General features: G+C 32.9%; 1 protein-coding gene across 4 annotated transcripts in view; it reads right to left on the reverse strand.

The window, feature by feature from the left end:
* Nucleotides 1-25,450, reverse strand: part of LOC135126073 (A disintegrin and metalloproteinase with thrombospondin motifs like) — a 91,860-nt gene that overhangs the window by 54,425 nt on the left and 11,985 nt on the right. For all 4 annotated transcript variants that reach the window (XM_064051866.1, XM_064051868.1, XM_064051865.1 and 1 more), the window contains exons 2-4: nucleotides 13,338-13,403; nucleotides 12,779-12,842; nucleotides 6,738-7,009 (exon numbers count right to left, since the gene is read on the reverse strand). In XM_064051866.1, the coding sequence (XP_063907936.1) occupies nucleotides 6,738-7,009; nucleotides 12,779-12,842; nucleotides 13,338-13,397 (396 nt within the window). In that variant the 5' untranslated portion in view covers nucleotides 13,398-13,403. The remainder of the gene's footprint in view (nucleotides 1-6,737; nucleotides 7,010-12,778; nucleotides 12,843-13,337; nucleotides 13,404-25,450) is intronic.

The raw sequence follows: 25,450 nt of genomic DNA on the forward strand, positions 1-25,450 counted from the left end.
CAGTCACACGACGAAATCCATTGTTCTGCAATTTGGACGCTAATTAATGGCGAAAATAAACCTAGTTTCGTAACCGCAGGCAAGGCGACTGGGGACAGCTACAGGTGGTTCTGTGGAATGTCTTTGAAGTTGGTACCACTGATAATTATAATATTAATAATGATAAATTTATTGTATTTGGAGTCGAAATGGAGTAGGGCAGTGGAGCAGAGCAAGGTACGTCGATTACGTAATAGATGATCTGTAGTAGTACCTTCAGGTACTTCAGAACAGATATCTTCCTCACTCAGATTGTACATGAGTACAGTTTTGTAGACAAACGCGAATTTTTATGTCTTATCGTGTTTGCTTTATAAGACAATCTTGATCGAGTTAAGTGGGTACACGACTTTGCAAACCTTGATATAAATATTGCATGAACTTCATTTATCGTAAAGCGACAACAATGAAAATAATTAGCGTTGAAGTAATTTGGTTTTCACGAACGATAATAAAATTGTACAATAGTACCAATGAACTTTCCTCAAATTTTGCTAACTCTGCTAATTGCCTTTCTAAGTTTGGTTGAAACAACGCAACAGAACATTAGGTACTATTTACGACTAGTAATTTTGTTTGTTGATAATCTTTTTCATCTCCATCAACTTCTAAATGAAATAAGAAAAAATCGGTTATAAAGTTGCGACATGATAATTCGCGTCAAGTCGAGTACAATCTTTTCTGATGAGAAAGTCGGCTCATTCAGTGGAATGGAGATTACTAACTGCTGTTTGTTTTCTCTATTTTAGCCATAAAAAAACAATGATTAAGTTGTTATTAATGTATTATCGAGTGTTGTTTCAGCTAGAATCTTGTGGTTGGAAATTTTCATTTATTTATACTTTTTGTTAGTAGTTTTAGCGTTTTTTACCGACTATGTTACGCGTGTGACATACAGGTGTTGTGTGGCGTATTTTTCTTACGTTGTTGTGGTTATCGTTAAAATAAAATCCGCAGAATCAAGTTTTATAGTTTATCTTGGAAACTCGATTTGTTTGGTTGTACTTCACAGGCTGGGGAAGTTCTGTATTGGGATACTTCAGGCGTTTCGAGAAAGAATCTGTGGATCCCCTTATGTTTTGATTTTGAAAGAGTTTAAAAAGATTTATGGGATCCCTAATGTCTTTTTTATGAATGTAAGGATAGAAGTGTTTGAAAGAATCTTGGAGGTACTAGTATTTATTTTTAAAGAATCTGAAAATTTTGTGGCCCTTTTTGAAAGATATTGAAAATATGTTGGGGATACCGATGTTTTGTTTCTGAAAGAATTTTAGGGTCCCTTGGTCTATTTTTTAAACAATATGACAGAATCTCAGATTTTCTTTATTTTTTATTTTTGAACGAATTTAAACGAGTCTAGGACCCGATTTATAGAAAGCGAAGTTAAAGTTAATTCGCGATTAACTTTTAACTGAGGTACGTTGCGAGGCAACGCGCATGTTTTAACCAATCACGGGCTCATATTCCACATTTTAATCCTCTGTTAAACTAATCGAGGATTAAATATTTAATTCGCTGTTCTATAAACCGGCCCTTGGGATTCTTAATGTCTTTTTTTTTTAAAGAAAGTAAAAGAATCCTTGTGTTTTGTTTTTGAAAGAAACTTGGGAGTGAAAAACTCTGAAAAGATGTTGGGGATTTCCAATGTTTTGTTTTTGAAAGAGTTTGACAGAATTTTAGGGTCCTTTAGTGTCCATTTTTTAAAGAATGTGACAATCTCTGGGGTTCCTTGGTTTTTGTTTTTGACAGAAAATGAAAGCATCTCAGGAACCCTTGACGTTTCGTTTTTGAAAAAGTTTAAAAGAATCTAGGGGTCGCAGTGTCTGTTTTAAAAGAATGTGAAAGAATCTGTGAGGATCCTCATATTTTCTTTTACACATTTTTTGACGATCTTACAAATTTCCATTGTTTGGTTTTTGAAAGAGTTTGAAAGAATTTTAGGGTTCCTTAGAGTCTATTTTTCAAAGAATGTGACAGAATCTCCGGGGTCCCTTGGTTTTTGACAGAATTTGAAAAGATTTCCGGGACCCTTGTCGTTTTGTTAAAAGAACCTTGGGGGCCCCTAATGTCTAGGTGTTGTATTTCTGAAAGTTTTTAAAAGAATCTTAGGGGTCGTAGTGTGTGTTTTTTAAAGAATGTCAAATAATCTTTGAGGATCTTCATGTTTTGTTTTGAAAAACTTCGAGACGATCTTGGGAATTTCCAGTGTTTTGTTTTTGAAAGAGTTTGAAAGAATTTTAGGGTTCCTTAGTGTCATTTTTTAAGGAATATGGAAAAATTTTGAAGCTGTGTGTGTTTTATATTTGAAAGAGTTTAAAAGAATCGTGAGGTCCCTAGTGTCTATTTTTGAAAGAATGTGACAGAATCTCGGGGGTCCCTTGGTTTTTGTTTTTGACAGAATTTGAAAAGATCTCAGGGACCCTTGACGTTTTGTTTTTGAAAAAGTTTAAAAGAATCTAGGGGTCGCAGTGTCTTTTTTTAAAGAATGTGAAAGAATCTTTGAGGATCCTCATATTTTCTTTTAAACATTTTTTGACGATCTTACAAATTTCCAGTGTTTGGTTTTTGAAAGAGTTTTAAAGAATTTTAGGGTCTCTTATTGTCTGTTTTTCAAAGAATGTGACAGAATTTCCGGGCTTCCTTGGTTTTTGACAGAATTTGGAAAGATATCCGGGATTTTTGTAGTTTTGTTTTTGAAAAAATTTAAAAGAACCTTGGGGGCCTCTAATGTCTTGGTGTTTTATTTCTGAAAGTATTTAAAAGAATCTAGGGGTCGTAGTGAGTGTTTTTAAAGAATGTGAAATAATCTTTGGGGATCTTCAGGTTTTGTTTTGAAAAATTTTGAGACGATCTTGGGAATTTCCAATGTTTTGTTGTTGAAAGAGTTTGAAAGAATTTTAGGGTCCCTTAGTGTCTATTTTTCAAAGAATGTGACAGAATCTCCGGTGTCCCTTGGTTTTTGTTTTTGACAAAATTTGAAAAGATCTCATGGATCCTTAATGTTTTTGAAAATTTTAAAAGTACCTTGAGGCCCCTAATGTCTGGGTGTTTTGTTTCTGAAAGAGTTTAAAAGAAGCTTAAGGGTAGTAGTGTCTTTTTTTGTAAAAAATGAGACAGAATATTTGAAAATCCTAATGTTTTATTTTTGAAAGAGTTTGAAAGAATTTTAGGGTCTCTTAGTGTCCTTTTTTGTAAAGAATGTGATAGAATCTCCGGGGTCCCTTGGTTTTGTTTTTGACAGAATTTGAAAAGATCTCAGGGACCTTTGACGTTTTGTTTTTGAGAAAGTTTAAAAGAATCTTGGGGGCCACTAACGTCCTGGTGTTTTATTTCTGAAAGAATTTGAAAGAATCTTAGGGGTTCTCTCGTCTGTTTTTTGAAAAATGTGAAAGAATCTCTGAGGATTTCATGCTTCGTTTTGAAAAACTTTGAGACGATCTTGGGATTTTCCAGTCTTTTGTTTTTGAAAGAGTTTGAAAGAATTTTAGGGTCCCTTAGTGTCTATTTTTCAAAGAATGTGACAGAATCTCCGAGGTCACTTGGTTTTTGTTTTTGACAAAATTTGAAAAGATCTCATGGATCCTTAATGTTTTTGTAAAATTTAAAAGAAGCTTGAGGGCCCTAATGTCTGGGTGTTTTGTTTCTGAAAGAATTTAAAAGAAGCTTAAGGGTCGTAGTGTCTATTTTTTAAAAAATGATAAACAGAATCTTTGAAGATCCTAATGTTTTATTTTTGAAAGAGTTTGAAAGAATTTTAGGGTCCCTTAGTGTCCTTTTTTTAAAGAATGTGACAGAATCTCCGGGGTCCCTTGGTTTTGTTTTTGACAGAATTTGAAAAGATCTCAGGGACCGTTGGCGTTTTGTTTTTGAGAAAGTATAAAAGGATCTTTGGGGGCCTAACATCCTGGTGTTTTATTTCTGAAAGAATTTGAAAGATCCTTAGGGGTCCTCTTGCCTGTTTTTTTAAAAATGTGAAAGAATATCTGAGGATTTCATGCTTTGTTTTGAAAAACTTTGAGCCGTTCTTGGGATTTTCCAGTTTTTTGTTTTTGAAAGAGTTTGAAAGAATTTTAGGGTCCCTTAGTGTCTATTTTTCAAAGAATGTGACAGAATCTCCGAGGTCACTTGGTTTTTGTTTTTGACAAAATTTGAAAAGATCTCATGAATCCTTAATGTTTTTGAAAAATTTAAAAGAAGCTTGAGGGCCCTAATGTCTGGGTGTTTTGTTTCTGAAAGAATTTAAAAGAAGCTTAAGGGTCGTAGTGTCTATTTTTTAAAAAATGAAACAGAATCTTTGAAGATCCTAATGTATTATTTTTGAAAGAGTTTGAAAGAATTTTAGGATCCTTTAGTGTCCTTTTTTTTTAAGAAATGTGACAGAATGTCCGGGGTCCCTTGGTTATGTTTTTGACAAAATTTGAAAAAATCTCAGGGACCATTGACGTTTTGTTTTTTAAAAAGTTTAAAAGAATCATGGGGGCCCTTAATGTCTTGGTGTTTTATTTTTGAAAAAATTTGAAAGAATCTTAGGGGTCGTAGTGTCGGTTTTTTTAAGAATCTGAAAGAATCTTTGAGGATCCTCGTGCTTTGTTTTGAAAAAATTTTAGACGATCTTAAAAAATTCCAGTGTTTTGTTTTTAAAAGAGTTTGAAAGAATTCTAGAGTCCCCTAATTTTTTAGAAGAATATAAAAGAGTCTTAGGGGCTCCTAGAGTCTATTTTTTAACGAATGTGAAAGAATTTTCGGGACTTCTTGTGTTTCGTTTTTGATAGGATTTGAGAATACTTTGGCAAAACCTGATGTTTTTTTTTTGGAAGACTTTAAAAAGATCTTCTTTGACGATTTACGCTAGTTTGTTTTCGAAAGAGTTTGAAAGAATTTTAGAGTCCCAGAATATCTTTTTTTAAGGAATGTAAAAGAATTTTGATACCGTGTTTTATGTTTGAAAGAATCGTGAGGTCCATTATTATCTTTTTTTAAGTATGTGGAAGAATATTAAAGTTTTTTTTTTAGTTTTGAAAGAGTTTGAAATAATCTTAGGGGTCATAGTATCTCTTTTTAAAAAAATGTGAAATAATCTTTGGGGCCCCTGATATTTTGTCTTTGAAAAAGTTTGAAATCATTTTAGGGACCCCTAGTATCTGTTTTTGAAAGAATATGAAAGAATCTTCAGGGTTCCTCATATTTTGTTTTTGAAAAAATTTGAAAAGATCTTGTGGCTTCCCAGTATATCGTTTATCAAAGAGTTTATCTAAAGATCCTTTCGTGTCATTTTTTAATGAGAAAGAATTGTTTAGGTTTTATTTTTGAAAGAGTATTGAGGTTTCTTGCATAAAATAATCTTCGGAGTCCCTTGCATTTTTGAAAGACTTTAAAAAGTTCTTGGGGGATTTCCGGTGCTTCGTTTGTGAAAAAATGTGAAAGAATATTAGGGTCCCTTAGTGCCTTAGTTTTTAAAGGATGTGAAAGAATATTGAGAGTGTTTGTGTTTTGTTTTTGAAAATGTTTAAAAGTTTGTGTTTTATTTTTGAAAAGATTCTAGAGACTCCTGGGTATTTTAAGGGTTTAATAAAATCTTGAAAACATCGCGAGTTACATGTTTACACAGAATTTAAAAACTTTAAGTGTTTGAAAGTCATATGAGTACAGATTTGAAACGAAAGTAGATTTTTAGGAACCAATAATTTAATTGCGAAAATCGAAAGTACAATAGAATCAGGTTTCATATGCATATAAGCATTTGGCAATTGTCTGATCCTGTATCTATATAGCCAGTTTATTTGCTCTAAACGACTGGTAGAATATGTGCATATATTTCTTATTACCACCTTTTACTTTCGTTACTTTCAATTATCTGCATTAATTGTTCAAGCTAAAAGAATGTATAACAAACACAAAAAATAATTATATGTTGCATACTTAATTTCGTTATATAAAATTCAGCTCACAATTCCGTCCATAAATTTAGATAAAAATGGGTTTCAGGTGAGTTAATTCCCCCAGATGAGATCTACATCTGTCACCGTTATAGGGAAAGGCTGCACGTGTTCCGCTTAACAACAAAACAATTATAAGTCTGAGATGTTGTTCACAATACGTAAAACCATATGGACAGGGAATCAATCCATTACAAAAAAAACTGTTATTACGATGTTTTTACTCGCACCCATCTCCATTACGTCAAAGGTCATACAACCTCCGAACAAAAACCCATTTCCATATCTACTAAATTGACAACAACGGTGCCATCATCAGCGCGATATTTATAACCCAACATCTCCATCCATTGTTGGCTATTTTAAGATAAAATTGACAACCAAAACCTTAAATCACTTTCGGTTTATAAATATGTATTTGACTTTGTACAGTTTCGGTTTTTTCCCTGTCGAAACAAGGCCATCAACATTTTTTTTTAATTCAATAACCCGACGAACCTGAAGAAAACACACTGACTTTGTTTTATCAGCTATCTTTTTGTTGAGTCGTCGATCTCCCAGCGATAACATTGTTCATTAAAGCTGGTGCGGAAACGGCGCCATTATTCTTTAATTTAATGAAAGAAAAAGTGAAAGGTGCACCGCTTTGCTTGATTATGTACGACTGCATTTTTACTGTTTAGCTGGTTGTGGCAAGTTTATTGCGAGATTTTATTAACAATCGAGTCCCTTCTACTGGGATTTTCGTGGAATATCACCCACCTGTGGTAGTTCTACGTATTCCACTCCATGCTGGGCGGTGGCGTTGGGCTCCACGGTCCATATTTTCAGCTTGTTTTTCTTGAACAGGTCGCGGTTTGGTACGAGGGTTAGGTTTAAGTCTTTCCCGAAAACTTTCAGTTTCAGTTCCGTTTTCGGCTCTTCGAATTTCGAGTCGTCGACGTCGATGAGGTTGTCGGACTCGGGTGATGGACGCGAGGGGATTTCTCTTCGTTTGGGTTGATGGTGTATGTGTACGATTTCATAATCTGGAACTGAAAAAGAAAAAGAAATCAAAGAGAGTCTAGGTGAAACTGATTTTACACATCAGGAAATCGATTTTTGGCTGAGTCATTGACTTTGATTGTGAGGTTGGTGTGTCACATAAGCGCTGCATAGTTGCGGAACCAATTAGAGATCGATTCTTTTATTGACGTGATCGGCGGGTGTACGTTACTTATGAGTTTTTAATGATTTAAAAATAGGAAGTGAAACGAAGCCTTGGGTTTATGGATGAAACGAGGAAAATTCTCGGTGTGGACTTTTTTGAACTTCACTATTAAAAGCGTTCACATTCCGACTGATTTGAAAAGTAAAATCGGATACATAAATAAAAATACTTTCACTTAGTCTGTTTATGTTTTCTTGATTTTCAAGATTACAGCGTGGTCAAGTTTCATACTTGTGTAAGTATCGGGTGTCCCAGATTTTTTCACACTGTGATTGTTCTATGGTAATTTTAAATTATATTTGTGTAACTAAAAGCAAATTTTTGAAATTCAAATGTTTTTCCAAAAAATACGACAGTTTTAAGCCACTGAGTCAAGATGTATTTTTTTTTGTTTTTTGGAAATCAAAAATTTCCATGTTTAAAAATTAATAATCAGATCTATGATCTTGCGTTTAAAGATTTTCCAAATTTGTGGATTTATTTCAAAGTTACAGATATTGAGAGAAAACGTGAAAAACTGGATTTTTTTCCCGAACATTCTAAATTTTTTTGTGGTATTTTTAAATATTGTACTTTAACGGGAAACAAATTTTGGAAATTGTGCTTCCAAAAATATTTTGAAAAAATTATTATATGTAGTTGCAGTTCGTTTAGAGAAATTGAGAGGAAACCTGAAAAATTGCAAAGTTTTTTCAGAATATTTAAAATTCTTTCATGGGGATTTTAAAATTGTATTTTTTTTTTTAACTGAAAACAAATTTTGGAAATAGTGCTTTCAAAAAGAGTAACAAGTTATTAAATTTTTTTGATAACCAAAATTTTCGTAGTGAAAAATAAATAGATTTATGATTTACATTTAGATTTAGGATTCTTCAAATCTGTGGATTTATCTCAAAATTTGTAACTGCAGATTCGGTTAGAGAAATTGAGAGAAAACATGAAACATTAAAAATTTACTTCCGAAAATTTTGAATTCTTTTATGATGATTTTAAAATTGTATTTTTTATAAAAAAAAAAAATGGAAACGTGCTTTAAAAAATATTTTGGAAAAATTACGATAGTTATTCTTAGCAGCTGATGTAAGATATTAAATTTTCGATTGAGCTTTCAAAATTATTTCCAAATTGTTGACTCAAACATTAAATTTTCTTGAAAACTAAAATATTCGTAGGGAAAAATTAATAATTAGATTTACAATCTTTGGATTTCAAGATAATAATTAACAGTATTACGAGTAGTCACTAGAATGAAGAGAGGGTGGGTGGGCGGGGCTATTGCTTGCTTATAGAAGTCTCTGTGAGAAAAAGTTAAACTTAGCCCCGCCCACCCACCCGTTCTTTTTTTTTCTGAAATAAGAAATGCATTTTTTTTATTATCGTTCTTTTTTCTCTTTATAACAGTCCAGGTTTTATTAGTTTCTTTGGACTTTACAGAAGAACATATAATTAACTCCGCCCACTTGCCCCACTTTCATTTTAATGATTCATTGTATCTGAATGAAAGATAGATTTTATACTGATGAACAGAAATAAAATTGTTAAAATGAGAATAGAGGGGGAGGGCGGGGCTAGTACCTACTAAAAAAAGACTGATTTTGGCAAATGACATCCTCTAAAAAAATAGAGGGCGGGTGGGCGGGGCTATCACTTGCCAAGATAAGACTGAACAATATTTGGAATAGTCATTGAAATAAAGAGGGGGTGGGGGGACGGGACCACTGCTTGCTTATAAAAGACTCTGTAAGAATAAGTTAAACTTAGCCCCGCCCACCCACCCGTACTTTTTTTTTCTGAAATAAGAAATGCTTTTTTATTTTATTATCGTTCTTTTTTCTTTTTTTTAACAGTCCAGATGTTATTAGTTTCTTGCCACTTTACAGAAGAACATATAATTAACTCCGTCTATTTATCCCTCGTTCATTTTAGTGATGAATCAAAGGTGGATTTTTTCTGATGGACCCAAATAAAATCGTTAAAATGAGAATAGGGCGGGTGGGCGGGGCTAGTACCTGCTAAGATACGGCTGATTTTGGCAAATAACACCTTCTAAAAAAATAGAGGGCGGGTGGGCGGGGCTATCACTTGCCAAGATATGACTGAACAATATTTGGAGTAGTCATTGGAATAAAGATGGGGTGGGTGGGCGGGGCTACTGCTTGCTTATAAAAGACTCTTTAAGAATAAGCTAAACTTAGCCCCGCCCACCCACCCGTTCTTTTTATCTTTTGAAATAAGAAAAACATTTTTATAGCAAATGGTATAACAAAAAAAATACGATTATCGTTCATTCTTCTCTTTTTAACAGCCCAGATTTTATTGGTTTCTTATTACTTTACCAAAGAACATATATATAATTAACTCCGCCCACTTACCCCGCCTTCATTTTAGTGATTCATTGGATCTGAATGAAAGATGGATTTTATACTGATGAAAAAAAATAAAATCGTTAAAGTGAGAATAGGACGGGAAAGTGGGGCTAGTATTTGCTAAGATAAGACTGATTTTGTCAAATAACACCCTCTAAAAGAATAGAGGGCGGGTGGGCGGGGCTAGCACTTACCAAGACTGAACAATATTAAAAGTAGTCACTGGAATGAAGAAGGGGTGGGTGGGCGGGGCTACAGCTTGCTTATAAAACTGTAGAAAAAAGCTAGATTCAGCCCCGCCCACCTCTTTTCTCTATTCCTCTGACTTATCTTATTTATTGTAACATGGGAATTGAATTCTATTTTGACAAGCGATAGAATCTAAGAATTAAAACAAGGTCAAAAGATTAATGATTAATTTGTGGATTTATTTTAAAATTACTGATCCATATAGGGAAATTGAGAAAAAAAAGAAAAATTGTTTTTTTTCCTGAAAATTCAAAAATTTTGTATGGTGATTTAAAATTGATTTTTTTTGAACTGAAAACAAATTTTGGAAATTATGTTTTCAAACATCTTTTGAAAAAATTACCCTAGTTGTTTTAAGCGCCTGAATTGGAAATTTCGTCCTGAAAATTCTAAATTCTTTCATGGTGATTTTAATTTTTTTTAACTAAATTGAGCTTTCAAAATTATTTCGAAAAAATTTCGATAGTTATTGAGTTAAGGCATTAAATTTTCTTGAAAACAAAAATTTTCGTAGTGAAAAATTAATAATTAGATTTACGATCTTTGGATTTGTTAATAATAATTAACAGTATTACGACTAGTTATAGAATGAAGAGGGGGTGGGTGGGTGGGGCTATTGCTTGCTTATAGAAGTCCCTGTGACAAAAAGTTAAACTTAGCCCCTCCCACCCACCCGTTGTTTTTATCTTTTGAACCAAGAAATGCATTTTTATACCAAATAGTGAAATATATAATATAGAATTAGCGTTCTTGTTTCTCTTTTTAATAACTCAGTTTCTATTAGTTTTTTGCCACTTTACAGAAAAACATATAATTAACTCCGCCCACTTACCCCGCCTTCATTTTCGTGATTCATTGTATCTGAATGAAAGGTGTATTTTTTACTGATGAACAAAAATAAAATTGTTAAAATGAGAATAGGGTGAGTGGGCGGGGCTAGTACCTGGTACGATAATACTGATTTTGGCAAATAACATCTTCTAAAAAAATAGAGGGCGGGTGGGCGGCATATCACTTGCCAATATAAGACTGAACAATATTTAGAATAGTCCCTGGAATGAAGAGGGGGTGGGTGGGCGGGGCTATTGCTTGCTTGTTAAAGATTCTGAAAGAAAAAGTTCAATTTAGCCCCGCCCACCCACCCGTTGTTTTTATCTTTTGAACCAAGAAATGCATTTTTATACCAAATAGTGTAATATATAATATAGAATTAACGTTCTTGTTTCTCTTTTTAATAACTCAGTTTCTATTAGTTTCTTGCCACTTTACAGAAAAACATATAATTAACTCCGCCCACTTACCCCGCCTTCATTTTCGTGATTCATTGTATTTGAATGAAAGGTGTATTTTTTACTGATGAACAAAAATAAAATTGTTAAAATGAGAATAGGGTGGGTGGGCGGGGCTAGTACCTGGTACGATAATACTGATTTTGGCAAATAACATCTTCTAAAAAAATAGAGGGCGGGTGGGCGATATATCACTTGCCAATATAAGACTGAACAATATTTAGAATAGTCACTGGAATGAAGAGGGGGTGGGTGGGCGGGGCTACTGCTTGCTTGTTAAAGATTCTGAAAGAAAAAGTTCAATTTAGCCCCGCCCACCCACCCGATGTTTTTCCTTCTAAAAGAAGAAATGCATTTTTAACAGCCTAGGTTCTATTAGTTTCTTGCCACTTTACAGAAGAACATATAATTAACTCCGCCTACTTTTTAGTAATTCGTTGTATTTGAATTAAAGGTGGATCTTATACTGATGAACAGAAATAAAATCGCTAAAATAAGAATAGCACAGGTGGGTGGGGATAATGCCTGCTAAGATAAGACTGATTTTGCCCACCCACCCTCTAAAAAAATAGAGGGCGGGTGGGCGGGCCTATCACTTGCCAAGATAAGACTAAACAATATTTACAGTAGTCACTAGATGACTAGGGGGTGGGCGGGACTACTGCTCTTTTCTCCATTCCACTGATTTATTTTATTTTTTGTGAAATGGGAATTCTATTTTTACAAGCGTTAGAATCGAAGATTTAAAACAAAGTCAACAGATTAATTTTTTTTTTGAAAATTCATTTGTTTTAAAATTGTATTTTTTTTAATTGTAAACAAATTTTGAAAAAATTAGGATAATTCTGACTGAAAAAATTAAGAGTGATGTTCAATTTCGTTGGTTGCTGTTTGTCCCTGGACACAAATAAAAAAAAATTGTGATGAATTTAAAAATTTCAAAATCTTTAAAATAAATAAATCTGGAGTCGTAAAGTTCATTAGTATTTACACACTCGTCTTTGACTTAAATTGAAAAATAGCGTCGAAATTTTCTTCTGTATTTTGTCTCCAAGTTTCAATCGAATTGTCTAAAACCGTTTAAAAATAAATTCAAAAAATTCCCGGAAATAGATCTAAATTTTTATAATTAGTTCCTAGAGTAGTGACAAAAGACTTCCATTTGGAAAGTATTAATGGATTTAATTTTATTTTCTTTTAATCGCAACCAAACAGCTTTAATTAAAAACTCGTTTCGAAATGGTAACTGCTGTGTTGCTTTTATAATGTTTTGTACAAAATGTAAATTCTTCTAAGCTGTTTCAGCGCTACTTGGCATCATTTTCATTCATCGAACAAATCGCGTCTCGAAAAACAAAAACCCGCGAAAAAATGGAAAGTTAAGCAATTTCAATCGAACTAATGAATGTCCCGTTTTGTTTCATTCGCTTTCTTGCTACCTCCAAGAAAAACTTGGCGCACTTTACGCGAAGGTTATTAGCATCATTTCCTCTCAAAATTCGTCAAAATTGGCATTTTCGCGCAATCCTTCAGCTATTTGGAAACTTGTAACCCGCTTCCCACTGTGTAATAGCCACTATTACCTGTCCATAAACGCATCAAGCGACCCTGAATAAAATTTCGCAAGCTTTAATCGCTTTTCGGTGTCGATTGAATAACAATACCAATTCTTTTCCACGCATTACTCACCTAAGTCGTGTCTGTCTACGTGAAACGTGCTCCTGATTTCATCCACTGTCATCAACTTATGAATCTGGAACAGAAAAAACCGTCAAACCCGCATATACACTCAGGAAGTATTTCCAACAATGGAGCGCACGTTACGGCTCGAGTTTTATTAAATTTCTTTTTTTGTAATTGGAAAGTAGATGATTCTCATGCAACAATTACCACGCGAGTAATGATAATACTCGAAAAGCTGGCATATAATTACCATTTGCTAATTTCCTTCCGTCTAGTTTCTAAAACTGACTATCAAATATCGATTCCGGCTCGTCGCTCGACCGCACGTCGAAGTCTCCGGCCTTTTACGCCCAGACTTGGCAAATATTGACCGAAGATTCGGCACCAGTCAACAGAAAATTCAGCAAGGTCTCACGCTTTGTTCGAAGTTAATTACCGGTGAGTTACAAGAGATTTTTCGATTCTAGGTGTTCCGAGCGCTATCGGAGATCTACAAGGTCCGCGCGATGCTCTTATCAAGGACACGAGAGCGACCTTGGCTTAAGTAACTCGATGCACTACTTACGTCATAAGTGGCACATGCGCTCATCAATGAGGTGACTAAGAGTACGATTTGGCAGTTCATTCTTTCCTGCAAAGAAAACGAGATTAGAATAAACAGTTTGAACAGTCAGAGGTGCGAAATTTTTTGCTTGATGGGACTGTCAAAGCGGTGCGGGAAAGCTGGGGTCATTACATGGTGGATGAGGAGGAAAAAAGCATTGTGTTGGTACGATGCGTTCTGCACTTTCTGTTTTGGCATTTGCTAAATGTCAGAGGGGATTAAATGTGTCAATCTGATGGGAAATTAAAGGAAGGTTGATTTATAACCGGGCTTGGGTAATATGGTTTGAGGCGGAGTCGATAATCGCGGTTTATGGGAAAAATGCGGAGGTTTTTGGAATTCGTTTTGCAATGACTGAGGTTAAACGAATAAGAAGTTGAAGTCGTAATTGGATTTAAGATTTTTGCTTTTTTTAATAGAGGTGGCATCACTGAATTTGTGTAACTAGTCGCTGTTTTTATCTTTTTGAGTTTTTTTTTTCAAAATTGATCGATCAGATGTTATTGTGGCGTTTTTTAATTTAAATTAAACAGGAATGTGTAAATACTGATGAACTTTTCGACTCCAAAACTTTAAAATCCATTACAATTTATTTTAATTTGTGTCCAAGGATAAACAGTAACCAATGAAATTGAACATCGCTCTTACTTAATTAGTCGATCAGAACTATGGTCATTTTTTCAAAATATTTTTAATAGGACAATTTTCAAAATTTGTTTTCAGTTAAAAAAATACAATTTTAAAATCACCATAAAAAAATATTGAATTTTCGAAAAAAAAATCCAATTTACATGTTTTTTCTCAATTTTTCAGAAGGAAAAAACAAAGCTTTTTTTCACTTGTAGGATTTCGGTACTTTTTTGATTTTTTAAAATTTTTGTTTTGGGAACGTAAACACTGAAAAATTCTCAATCTTCAGAGAATTTTTAGTCTAAAATGTATTCTTGAGTGTTTCTTACATTATAGTTCTCCACCACATTTTAAATTCTTAATTTAATTTATTATTAATATATCAGAATTAGTTTACTCACTATAACATTCGGAACACTTGTTCTTTCTTATACAATTTTCTATTCTCGCCCTAGAATCTCACACTATTTTATTTTTAAAACAGTTTCGAGAAATTGTTGAGATTTATTCAAAGAAATTAAGAAAAAACGTGAAAAATTAGGGTCTATAATATGAAAAGGTAGGTACTTTGTTTTTTTACAGTGTATTTTAAGATTTTCATGCAGATGTTAAAATACTAATAAATATTTGTCTGCATCCCTACTAAAAATTTGATGACGCCATATCAAATTTTGCCAAGTAATTCATTTACACTTTGCCTTCGACAACTAGATTTTTATAGAAGTTATCATATAAAAAAACGTTCTAAAGTTATTTAGGCAGAACTTCCCTTGCTCCTGAAGTACAGTACAACATCCACCTCTTTCGAAAAATCATAAAATTAGATTTTGCGATTTTGTTGTGTTGTTTGTTGGGTGATAAACGGATACATTTTTATTATTAATTATTATTTATTTATTTATTTCAGAGCATTTGGTTTTAAATTAAATTGTAAAATGTTATTGTACAATTTTGATAATTTTTCCCTAAAATATGAGCGTGTGTAATTACTGTGTAAGATAGAAAATCAAGACGGAGTCATAAGCTATGCATTTCTTATTTCAGTACAAAAAAAAAAGAACAGGTGGGTGGACGAAGCTATTGCTTGCTTATAAAAGACGCTGTAAGAAAAAGTTAAATTTAGCCCCGCCCACCCACCCGTTCTTTTTTTCTTCTGAAATACGAAATGCATTTTTATAGCAAATAGTGTAACAAAAAAAATACGATTAGCGTTCTAAGGTGGATTTTATAGAAATAAAATCGTTAAAATGAGAGTAGGGTGGGTGGCAAGTACCTAGCAAGATAATACTGATTTTGGCAAATAACACTTTCGAAAAAAATAGAGGGCGGGTGGGCGGGGCTATGTCTTGCCAAAATAAGACTGAACAATATTTAGAGTAGTCTGCATTCCTCAGACTTATTTTATTTATTGTAAAATGAAAATTGAATTCTATTTTGACAAGCGGTAGAAAGCCAAAAGATTAATTTGTGGATTTATTTTAAAATTACAGATTCATATAGGGAAATTGAGATAAAACAGAAAAATTGTTTTTTTTTTCTGAAAATTCAAATGTTTTTATGGTGATTTTAAAATTGTATTTTTGAACTGGAAACATACTTTGAAAAAATTACCCTAGTAGTTTTTAAGCCACAGAATTGGAGATTTTATTCCGAAAATCCTAAATTCTTTTATGGCGATCTTATATTTTTGAGCTTTCAAAATTATTTCGAAAAAATTTCGATAGTCAAGGCATTAAATTTTCTTGAAAACAAAAATTTTCGTAGTGAGAAATTAATAATTACAGTATTACGAATATTAGAGTGAAGAGGGGGTGGGTGGGCGGGGCCACGTCTTGCTTATAAAAGCCTCTGTAAGAAAAAATTAAACTTAGCCCCGCCCATCCACCCGTTCTTTTTTTTTCTGGAATAAGAAATGCATTTTTATAGCAAATTGTATTTATAACAAAAAAATATGATTAGCATTCTTTTTTCACTTTTTAACAGTCCAGGTTCTATTATTTACTTGCCACTTTACAGAAGAGCATATAATTAACTCCGCCCACTTACCCTCCCCTTCATTTTAGTGATTCATTGTAACTTGTAACTGAATGAAAAATAGATTTTTTACTGATGAACAGAATTAAAATCGTTAAAACGAGAATAAGACTGATTTTGGCAAATAATACTCTCTAAAAAAATAGAGGGCGGGTGGCGGGGCTTTCACTTGCCAAGATAAGACTAAACAATTTTTAGAATAGCCATTGGAATGAAGAAGGGGTGGGTGGGCGGGGCTACTGCCTGCTTATAAAAGCAAGAATGTCAAAAAAGTTAAACTTAGCCCCGCCCACCCACCCGTTCTTTTTTTCTTGTGAAATAAGAAGTGCATTTTTATGGGAAATAGTATAACAAAAAACAACGATTATCGTTCTTTCATCTCTTTTTAACAGCCCAGATTTTATTAGTTTTTTGCCACTTACAGAAGAACATATAATTAACTCCGCCCAGTTACCCCGCCTTCATTTTAGTGATTCATTGTATCTGAATGAAAAATGGATTTTGTACTAATGAACAGAAATAAAATCGTCAAAATGAGAATAGGGCGGGTGGGGGCGGCTAGTACCTGCCCAGATAAGACTGATTTTGGCAAATAACATCTTCTAAAAAAATAGGGAGCGGGTGGGCGGGGATTTCAATTGCTAAGATAAGACTGAACAGTATTTAGAGTAGTCATTGGAATGAAGAGTGGGTGGCTCGTCGGGGCTACTGCTTGCTTATAAAAGACACTGTAAGAATAAGTAAAACTTAGCCCCGCCCACCAACCCGTCCTTTTTTTCTTCTGAAATAAGAAATGCATTTTTTTAGCAAATCAAATAGTAAAACAAAAAAAAAATATTATCGTTCTTTCTTCTCCTTTTAATAGCCCAAGTTTTATTAGTTTCTTGCCACTTTACACATGAATATATAATTAACTCCGCCCACTTACCCCACCTTCATTTTAGTGATTCATTGTATCTGAATGAAAGGTGGATTTTTGTACAGATGAACAGAAATAAAATCGTTAAAATAAGAATAGGGTGGGTGGGCGGGGCTAGTACCAGCCCAGATAAGACTGATTTTGGCAAATAACACCCTCTGAAAAAATAGAGGGCGGGTGCGGGGTTTTCACTTGCCAAGATAAGACGGAACAATATTTAGAATAGTCATTGGAATGAAGAGGGGGTGGGTGGGCGGGGCTACTGCTTGCTTATAAAAGACACTGTAAGAATAAGTAAAACTTAGCCCCGCCCACCCACCCGTCCTTTTTTTCTTCTGAAATAAGCAATGCATTTTTTTAGCAAATCAAATAGTATAACATAAAAAAAACGATTATCGTTCTTTCTTCTCTTTTTAACAGCCCAGGTTTTATTAGTTTCTTGCCACTTTACAGAAGAACATATAATTATCTCCGCCCACTTCCCCGTCTTCATTTTAGTGATTTATTGTATCTGAATGAAAAATGGGTACTGATGAGCAGAAATAAAATCTTTAAAATGAGAATAGGGTGGGTGGGTGGGGCTAGTACCTGGTAAGATAATACTAATTTTGGCAAATAACGCCTTCTAAAGAAATAGAGGACGGGTGGGCGGGGTATCACTTGCCAAGATAAGACTGAACAATATTTAGAGTAATCACTGGAATGAAGAGGGAGTGGGTGGGCGGGGCTACTGCTTTCTTTTTAAAGACTCTGTAAGAAAAAGTTAAACTTAGCCCCGCCCACCCACCCGTTCTTTTTTTCCTTCTACAATAAGAAATGCATTTTTAACAGCCTAGGTTCTATTAGTTTCTTGCCAAAAGGCGGATTTTATACCAATGAACAGATGTAAAGTCGTTAAAGTGAGATACGAAATGACTGTGTGAGTTGAAAAATCAAGACGGTTTCATAAACTACACCTGGGGGAGTATGTTATTGTATACAGTTTAAATATTAATCTTTAGATATTACGTAAAATTTTGACCTGACGTTTTTGGTATTAACCGAATTTTTAGAAGTTTCCAGTTTTTGTTAATGCTTTTGATTAAAAAAAAACAGAACTAGATAAATTTGACCTAAATTGATGTTTATACAATGACTATATAATTTTTTTTAGAATTTTTTGTCTAAGAGACATATTTTTCTTTAACACAGCGCTGAAACTTTAAAATTTATACAACAAATTTTTCCATATTTCTTAAAAGGAAAAAATGTCATTTGAATATGTGCAAATTTCACGAATATTTTATCCCAAAGAAAGAAATATTGAAGTAGAACTAGGTAAAGTAGATACAAAATCGTGAAAAAAAGAGAAATTCATTTTTATAGTGTTTTGAACGTTCTAAAAGCTGAGGTAACAATTTTTTTTCAATTTTTTTACGAAACAAATTTTCCGCTTGTTTCTTGAATTCGTACAAAAAAAAGCTAAAGTAACTGTTTTTAAATTGTTTATCTAGAAACGCGAAAAATTCGTGCCAAGTTAAAAAAAGCCATACAAAACAAAAAAAAGTTTAGGTTTTTCACCTGAACGAGTTGTCTCTTATAATAATATCTTGTAGCCCGGTGAAAAAAAAAATATATTTAAATAAAATTTATGAGCAAATTAAAGTTTTAATGGCCTGCAACATCCTAAAATATTCAAATTAGTCATATTGACAGGAGAAGATTCAGTTTGATGAACCTGCTGAAAGCTCGATTCGGCGAAACCGTAAATCGATTAGTGCGATCTCCAGAAAAAAATAACGTCTATTTTTAAACTTGTGACAAATCGACAACATTTTTGCATTAAGAAACATACCTTGGATACTTTATGCACTTCGACAAAAAAAAGTTGAATCGACACAATATTTGCGGTAATTTTTTCAGAGATAGTCTCTGAGTCATTACTAACTTCAACGAATTTCTAGTTGGTCGTAAAATTAACCATTTATCGTTGAAAAATGGTATTAAATTTCTTCAGTTTTAACGGTAGGAAAATGCCAGCTCAAATGTTAAGTTATATTCTAGTTCACCTTTAATTGGCAGTGCATTAAACGAGCTTCAAGGCGCCGTTGCCAATTCGTTCAAAGTCTCGAATTTTATTTAGGCAGTGTGTCAAAATTTCTCTTCCTAAAAATATGAATTATGACCCCACGCCGCAAAATTAATCGTAAACATGTTTCTGTCAGCAGCGAAATTCCGTCTCCAGCTTACAACACCATTTACTAATGCATTCCTCAAATTCGTCCACTTCGAAATCTTCCAATCGCTTAAAAACCCAAAACAGTAAATCCAGCCTCCGGCTCTCATTAAATTCGCACTCGCTTCCTCATTCACAACCCAAAATCCTCTGTTGTTTCCTCTGGAAAACGAAAGTTTGGAAAAGACCGAATTTCATTACAAAATATTTCAACGATTATTACCTCACAATTAACGTTGTTAACTAATACACCGCCATTAAACGTAATTGTAACGCTTTACGCTTTTTACATAGTACAAACTCGTTAAGTGAAACTTGCTCATAACATAATTAATACAAGGCTCATGACAATGGCGCTTTCTGTAACCGTATGTCGCATTGTTTGCCTCGATGTGTCAATAGTTTTATTGCCTCAATATGGAAACTCAAATAATAGAGATATAGAAAATGGTCCAATGAAAGTGAACGGCCGAATGAAAGTTGAAAAGCAAAAGTGATCAATTAAGATCGCCATTGGCATTGGCTGCTCGAATTCGTTTAATGGTAATGAAATTTTTAATTGGTGCTCAGGGAACTGTTTTGGTTTTCGTTTTCGTGTCAACACCCTCGGCCCGCGTGCTTTATTGCCGCTTTCTGGGTTAGTTCCGAAACCAGGAGAGAACAAGACGCGAAGAAAGTGTTTACTTAGCGACATATGGTGCGAATGCATTGCTAATTCGATTAGATAACGCTACAACACACAAAAAATTGCTCTTAATTCTAACAAAAACAATTATCAATCGGTTCCGGGCAAAAAAACCGGAGGTTCTCCCGGATCAGGCGAAATCCGTGTCTAAAATCGACCCATGCAGTTCCACCTTGCGTTTTTTGCGCGATATTTAGCTACAGGCTGTCCCGTAAGTTGGGCGTGCCCCCAATCCGGTTGAAAATTTTTAGAAAATCTCAATTTGTGCAACGGTAATTGTACAAAGCCTTCATTAAAACACATAACTGTCTCGTGACCTGCAAATGAGTATGCAAAAATAGGGCGTGGTCTCGATAAATGTGGTCTTTGAATAGTTTAAACATTTCATAATCGGATTTTATAACAGTTAAAAGAAACGGAAATGTAACAAGACCCTGGCAAGGTCACCGTGTGGAGCGGTTTCTCACAAGAACCGGGAAAAAGAACAATCGACTAACCCAGAAATGGTACGACGAATCGTATGGGTTTGGTAGTTGAGGGTTTGAGGACATTGTTGTATCCGTGTTTGGTTTAGACACAAGAAGATAGTAGGTGTTTTAGTGGACTTTCTAGTGTTTTTTGTTTCGTAATAGTGGTAATAATAATTTTAACGACCACCTATCTATATCCGGTCGAAAGATGTTGTGAATGGAATTAAGGTTGTGAGGTTTTGGATCGTGTGGGGAGATATTAAATGAATTTTGATATCTGATGAAAGAGCCTTGGTTTGAGTCCTGTAGTACACCACTTGTAGCCTTGCTAGAGGTACTAACCTTAAAAGTTTTGTCAGAGCTGGTCAGAAAAATCGAAATCAGCAACATCTACACGATTATCAGAGTCAAGGTTTTAGTCTAATTTGCTAAGCAACAGAAAGCTCCATTATACTAATGGGATTAGCGAAATGCGTCAACACAGTCATAATTTTTTGCTTATTTTGGTTCTTCTTTTTTCACCTATTTCTCTATTCTATTATCAATCCGCTATTGCTTCAATATCAATAACGAAAAAGGAAAAAGTTGTCAGATTTAAAGGGCAACCTTGTCTTGATCTATTTCGTTTGGTTTCAGTGTCAATGTCCATTAATTTTGTTGTACAAGAAAAACACATTTAGAGGTTATGTTTACACTTGACAATTTTGAATTTAATGACGTCACTGCATACTTATGTTGGCACTCCTGCACCTTACTATATAAGCTTGTTGAATTTACTTATTATTAAATCCCATTACGAATGTTGCCATGTCCTTAGTCACGCTTGAGGAAGACATAATAAACTGTCGAAACGTTAGTCAGATATAAATAATTCGTTGATCTAATTTCTCCAAAGATCCTCAAAAAAATGAAGGTGTGCACAAATTTATGTAAAAGTATGCTATTAATTTTTATGGAAATGAAACATACATAGAAATAAAAATTGGTCTAAGGTTATTTAGACTGAATTTAAATTCAACATTTTTAACGTTTTCGAAAATTTATTGCCTCTGCAACACATTATTCTAAGAAACCATAAACTCAAAATTTTGTGATGTCAGTAAGAATATTGAAAAGCTGAGTTAAAAATCCACGAAAAATTCTTATTCAAAAAACATAGCCTTTGAAGGCCCCAAACTAAGATTTTCCAAATTTTCAATTTCAAAATCAAATTTTTTGATTACCCCAACAAATAGCATATTTCATGTTGGTGGTTCGAGAAAAGCGGTTGGAATTTTCGAAGAAATAAGTTCTACAATTCGAAATCAAAAAAACAATTTTTGGGAAATTTTCGATAATGCTCGGAAAAATGTCAAAAATTTCGTAAGGATATTGAAAAATCGAGCTTTTAACAAAGTTGCTTAAAAATCCAGAAACATTCTAAGATATAGATTTCGACAAACCGATTAAAAAACATAGGCTTTAGTTTCAAAATCGAGGTGGTCCAAAAAATTCGAAATTCTTACAAGGTTTTAAAAATAAATAATTTAGCTCTTAAAAAATTTAGCCAAAAATCCACAACAAAATCCGGGATATGTATAGATCTTGACGTTAATTAGAAAAATAGAGCGTGCTTATGGTTCCAGATCAAGATTTTACAAATTTTCAGTTTCAAAATCAAATTTTTGATTACCCCATAAATTAGCATATTTCATTTTGGTGCTTCGAGAAAAGCGGTTGGAATTTTCGAAGAAAATAAGTTCTACAATTCGAAATGAAAGAAACAATTTTTGGGAAATTTTCCATAATGCTCGGAAAAATGTCAAAAATTTCATAAGGATATTGAAAAATCGAGCTTTTGACAAAGTTGGTTAAAAAAACATAGCCTTTGAAGGCACCAGACCAAGATTTTCGAAATTTTCAGTTTCAAACTGAAGGTGATCGAAAAAATGTCGAAATTCTTATGAGTATTAAAAACTTGAATTTTTAAAAAATTTAAAAAAATTCACAAAAAAATCTGGAATATAGATCTTGACGTGCTAATTAGAAAAATATAGACCAAGATTTTTCAAATTTTCTGTTCCAAAATCAAATTTTTAAATTATCCGAAAAATTAACATATTTCATTTTTGTGGTTCTAGAAAAGCGGTTAAAATTTTCCAAGAAATGTGCCGAAAAGGAGTTCTACAATCCGAAATCAACAAAACAAATTTTTTGAAAATTTTCAATATTGCTCGGAAAGATATTGAAAAATTGAGCTTTTGACAAAGTTGCTTAAAAATCCACGAAAAATTTTGAGCTATAGATTTTGACAAACTTATTCAAAAAACATAGCCTTTGAAGGCCCCAGACCAAGGTTTTCTAAACTTTCAGTTTCAAAATGAAGGTGATCAAAAAAAGGTCGAAATTCTTGTCAGGTGGGAAGTATTAAAACATTGAACTTTCAAAAAATTTTCCTAAAAATCCACAAAAAAATCTGGAACATAGATCGTAACGTGCTATTTAGAAAAATATAGACCAAGATTTTCCACATTTTCTGTTCCAAAATCAAATTTTTAAATTACCCCAAAATAAGCGTATTTCATTTTCGTGGTTCTAGAAAAGCGGTTAGAATTTTCGAAGAAATGTGGCTGAAAATGAGTTCTGCAATCCGAAATCAACAAAAAAAAATGTTTGGGAAATTTTCGATAATGCTCGAAAAAATGTCAAAAATTTCATAAGGATATTAAAAAATTGAGCTTTTGCACAGTTGCTTAAAAATCCATCAAAAATTCTGGAATATAGGTTTCGACAAACTGATTCAAAAAACAAAGCCTTTGAAGGCCCCAGACCAAGATTGTCGAAATTTTCAGTTTCAAAATGAAGATGATCGAAAAAATTCTTGTCAGGTGGGAAGTATTAAAACATCGAACTTTCAAAAAATGTACCTAAAAATCCACAAAAAAATATGGAACATAGATCGTAACATGCTATTTAGAAAAATATAGACCAAGATTTTCCAAATTTTCAGTTTCAACATCAAATTTTTAAATTACCCCAAAAATTAGCATATTTTATTTTGGTGAATTTTCGAAGAAATCTAGCCGAAAATGGATTCTACAATCCGAAATCAACCAAGAATTTTTTTCGGAAATAGTTACTTAAAAATCCACGAAAAATTCTGAGCTATAGATTTCGACAAACTGATTCAAAAAACAAATCACCTTCAGATTCAAAATCGAGGTGGTCGAAAAAAATGGAAATTGTTATAAGGTAGTAAAAAATTGAGCTTTTAAAAAAAATTAGCCAAAAATCCACAAAAAAAATCCTGGATATGTATAGATCTTGATGACTCGAAAAATATGGCGTGTTTATTATATATTTGAAAGTTTAGTTTTTTTTAATCATAAAAAATTACAGGATTTTTCGAAAAAATGAAAATATCTTCTGGAAGTCAAAATCTAAAAAAAATCTGTTTAGGTAATTTTCGAAGATGGTCGAAAAAAAATTCTGGGATGTAGATCTTGACGTACTAATTCGAAAAATTTAACTCGTTTATGGTCTTGGGGCAAGATTTTAAAAATATTTTGTTTGAAATTATTTTTTTTTATTTAATAAAAATTTCGTAACTTGATTCATTGGGCGCTAGAAAAATGGTACGAATCGTAGAGAAACTGTTTTTGTTCAGAATCTAGACGAAGTCTCATCAAAATCAAAATTAAATCGCAAATAATATCTTAATGATTTTTTCGAAAAGAAAATCTCATGAAATTTTAAGAAGTACTAACAATAACAGCACTATATTTCCATATTTTCCGGAAAATCAAGTGACTCATTCTTGATTTAATCAATAAAAAAAAATCATTAAAATTATTTTTTTTGAGTCATTCCGTATAAGCAATTCTAAATAAGGTGTCACACATAACAAACATACATACACATCGCTGAATTGATAACGAGTTACATTGCCACAACCTCATTATTCCAAGAAACCATAAACTCAGGACAGCAAGCAGGGACAGCCGACGACCACAATTTACTTTCTGGTTGTCTGAGTTTTTAAATGCAAAAAATATTTCTTAGCACTTTGTAATGAAAGAAATAACGAGCTTTTCTTAGTGTAAGAAAACGGGACCAAGGTTATTTTACACCCGTGAAGTATAGTCCAACAAATTTTAAAAATTATGAAATTAAAATAATCCTTATAATTTAAATATAAAATACCAAGATTTTCCAAATTTTCAGCTCCAAAATCAAATTTTTAAATTACCCCAAAAATCAACATATTTCATTTTTGTGGTTCTAGAAAAGCGATTGGAATTTTCCAAGAAATGTGGCCGAAAATGAGTTCTACAATCCGAAATTAATAAAACAAAAATATGGGAAATTTTCAATAATGCTCGAAAAAATGTCAAAAATTTCATAAGCATATTGAAAAATTGAGCTTTTAACAAAGTTGCTTAAAAATCCACGAAAAATTCTGAGCTATAGATTTCAACAAACTGATTCAAAAAACATAGCCTTTGAAGGCACCAGACCAAGATTTTCGAAATTTTCAGTTTCAAAATGAAGATGATCGAAAAAATGTCGAAATTCTTGTAAGATGGGACATATTAAAAAATGTAACTCTTAAAAAATTTAGCTAGAAATCCACAAAAAAATCTGGAACATAGATCGTAACGTGCTATTTAGAAAAATATAGACCAGGATTTTCCAAATTTTCAGTTTCAAATTCAAATTTTTAGATTACCCCAAAAAACAGCATATTTTATTTTGCGGAATTTTCGAAAAAATCTAGCCGAAAATGAATTCTACAATCCGAAATCAACCAAAAAATTTTTTCGGAAATTGTTGGCTAAACACCCACGAAAAATTCTGAGCTATAGATTTCAACAAACTGATTCAAAAAACAAATAACCTTCAAATTCAAAATCGAGGTGGTCGAAAAAATTGGAAATTGTTATAAGGTAGTAAAAAATTGAGCTTTTAAAAAAATTGCCAAAAATCCACAAAAAAATCCTGAATATGTATAGATCTTGATGACTCGAAAAATATGGCGTGTTTATTATATATTTGAAAGTTTAGTTTTTTTTAATCATAAAAAATTACAGGATTTTTCGAAAAAATGAAAATATCTTCTGGAAGTCAAAATCTAACAAAAAT

This window comes from Zophobas morio, unplaced genomic scaffold, assembly GCF_036711695.1.
Source record: "Zophobas morio isolate AGI-343-1 ecotype UQ-CSIRO unplaced genomic scaffold, CSIRO_AGI_Zmor_V1 ptg000010l, whole genome shotgun sequence".
NCBI lineage: Eukaryota > Metazoa > Arthropoda > Insecta > Coleoptera > Tenebrionidae > Zophobas > Zophobas morio.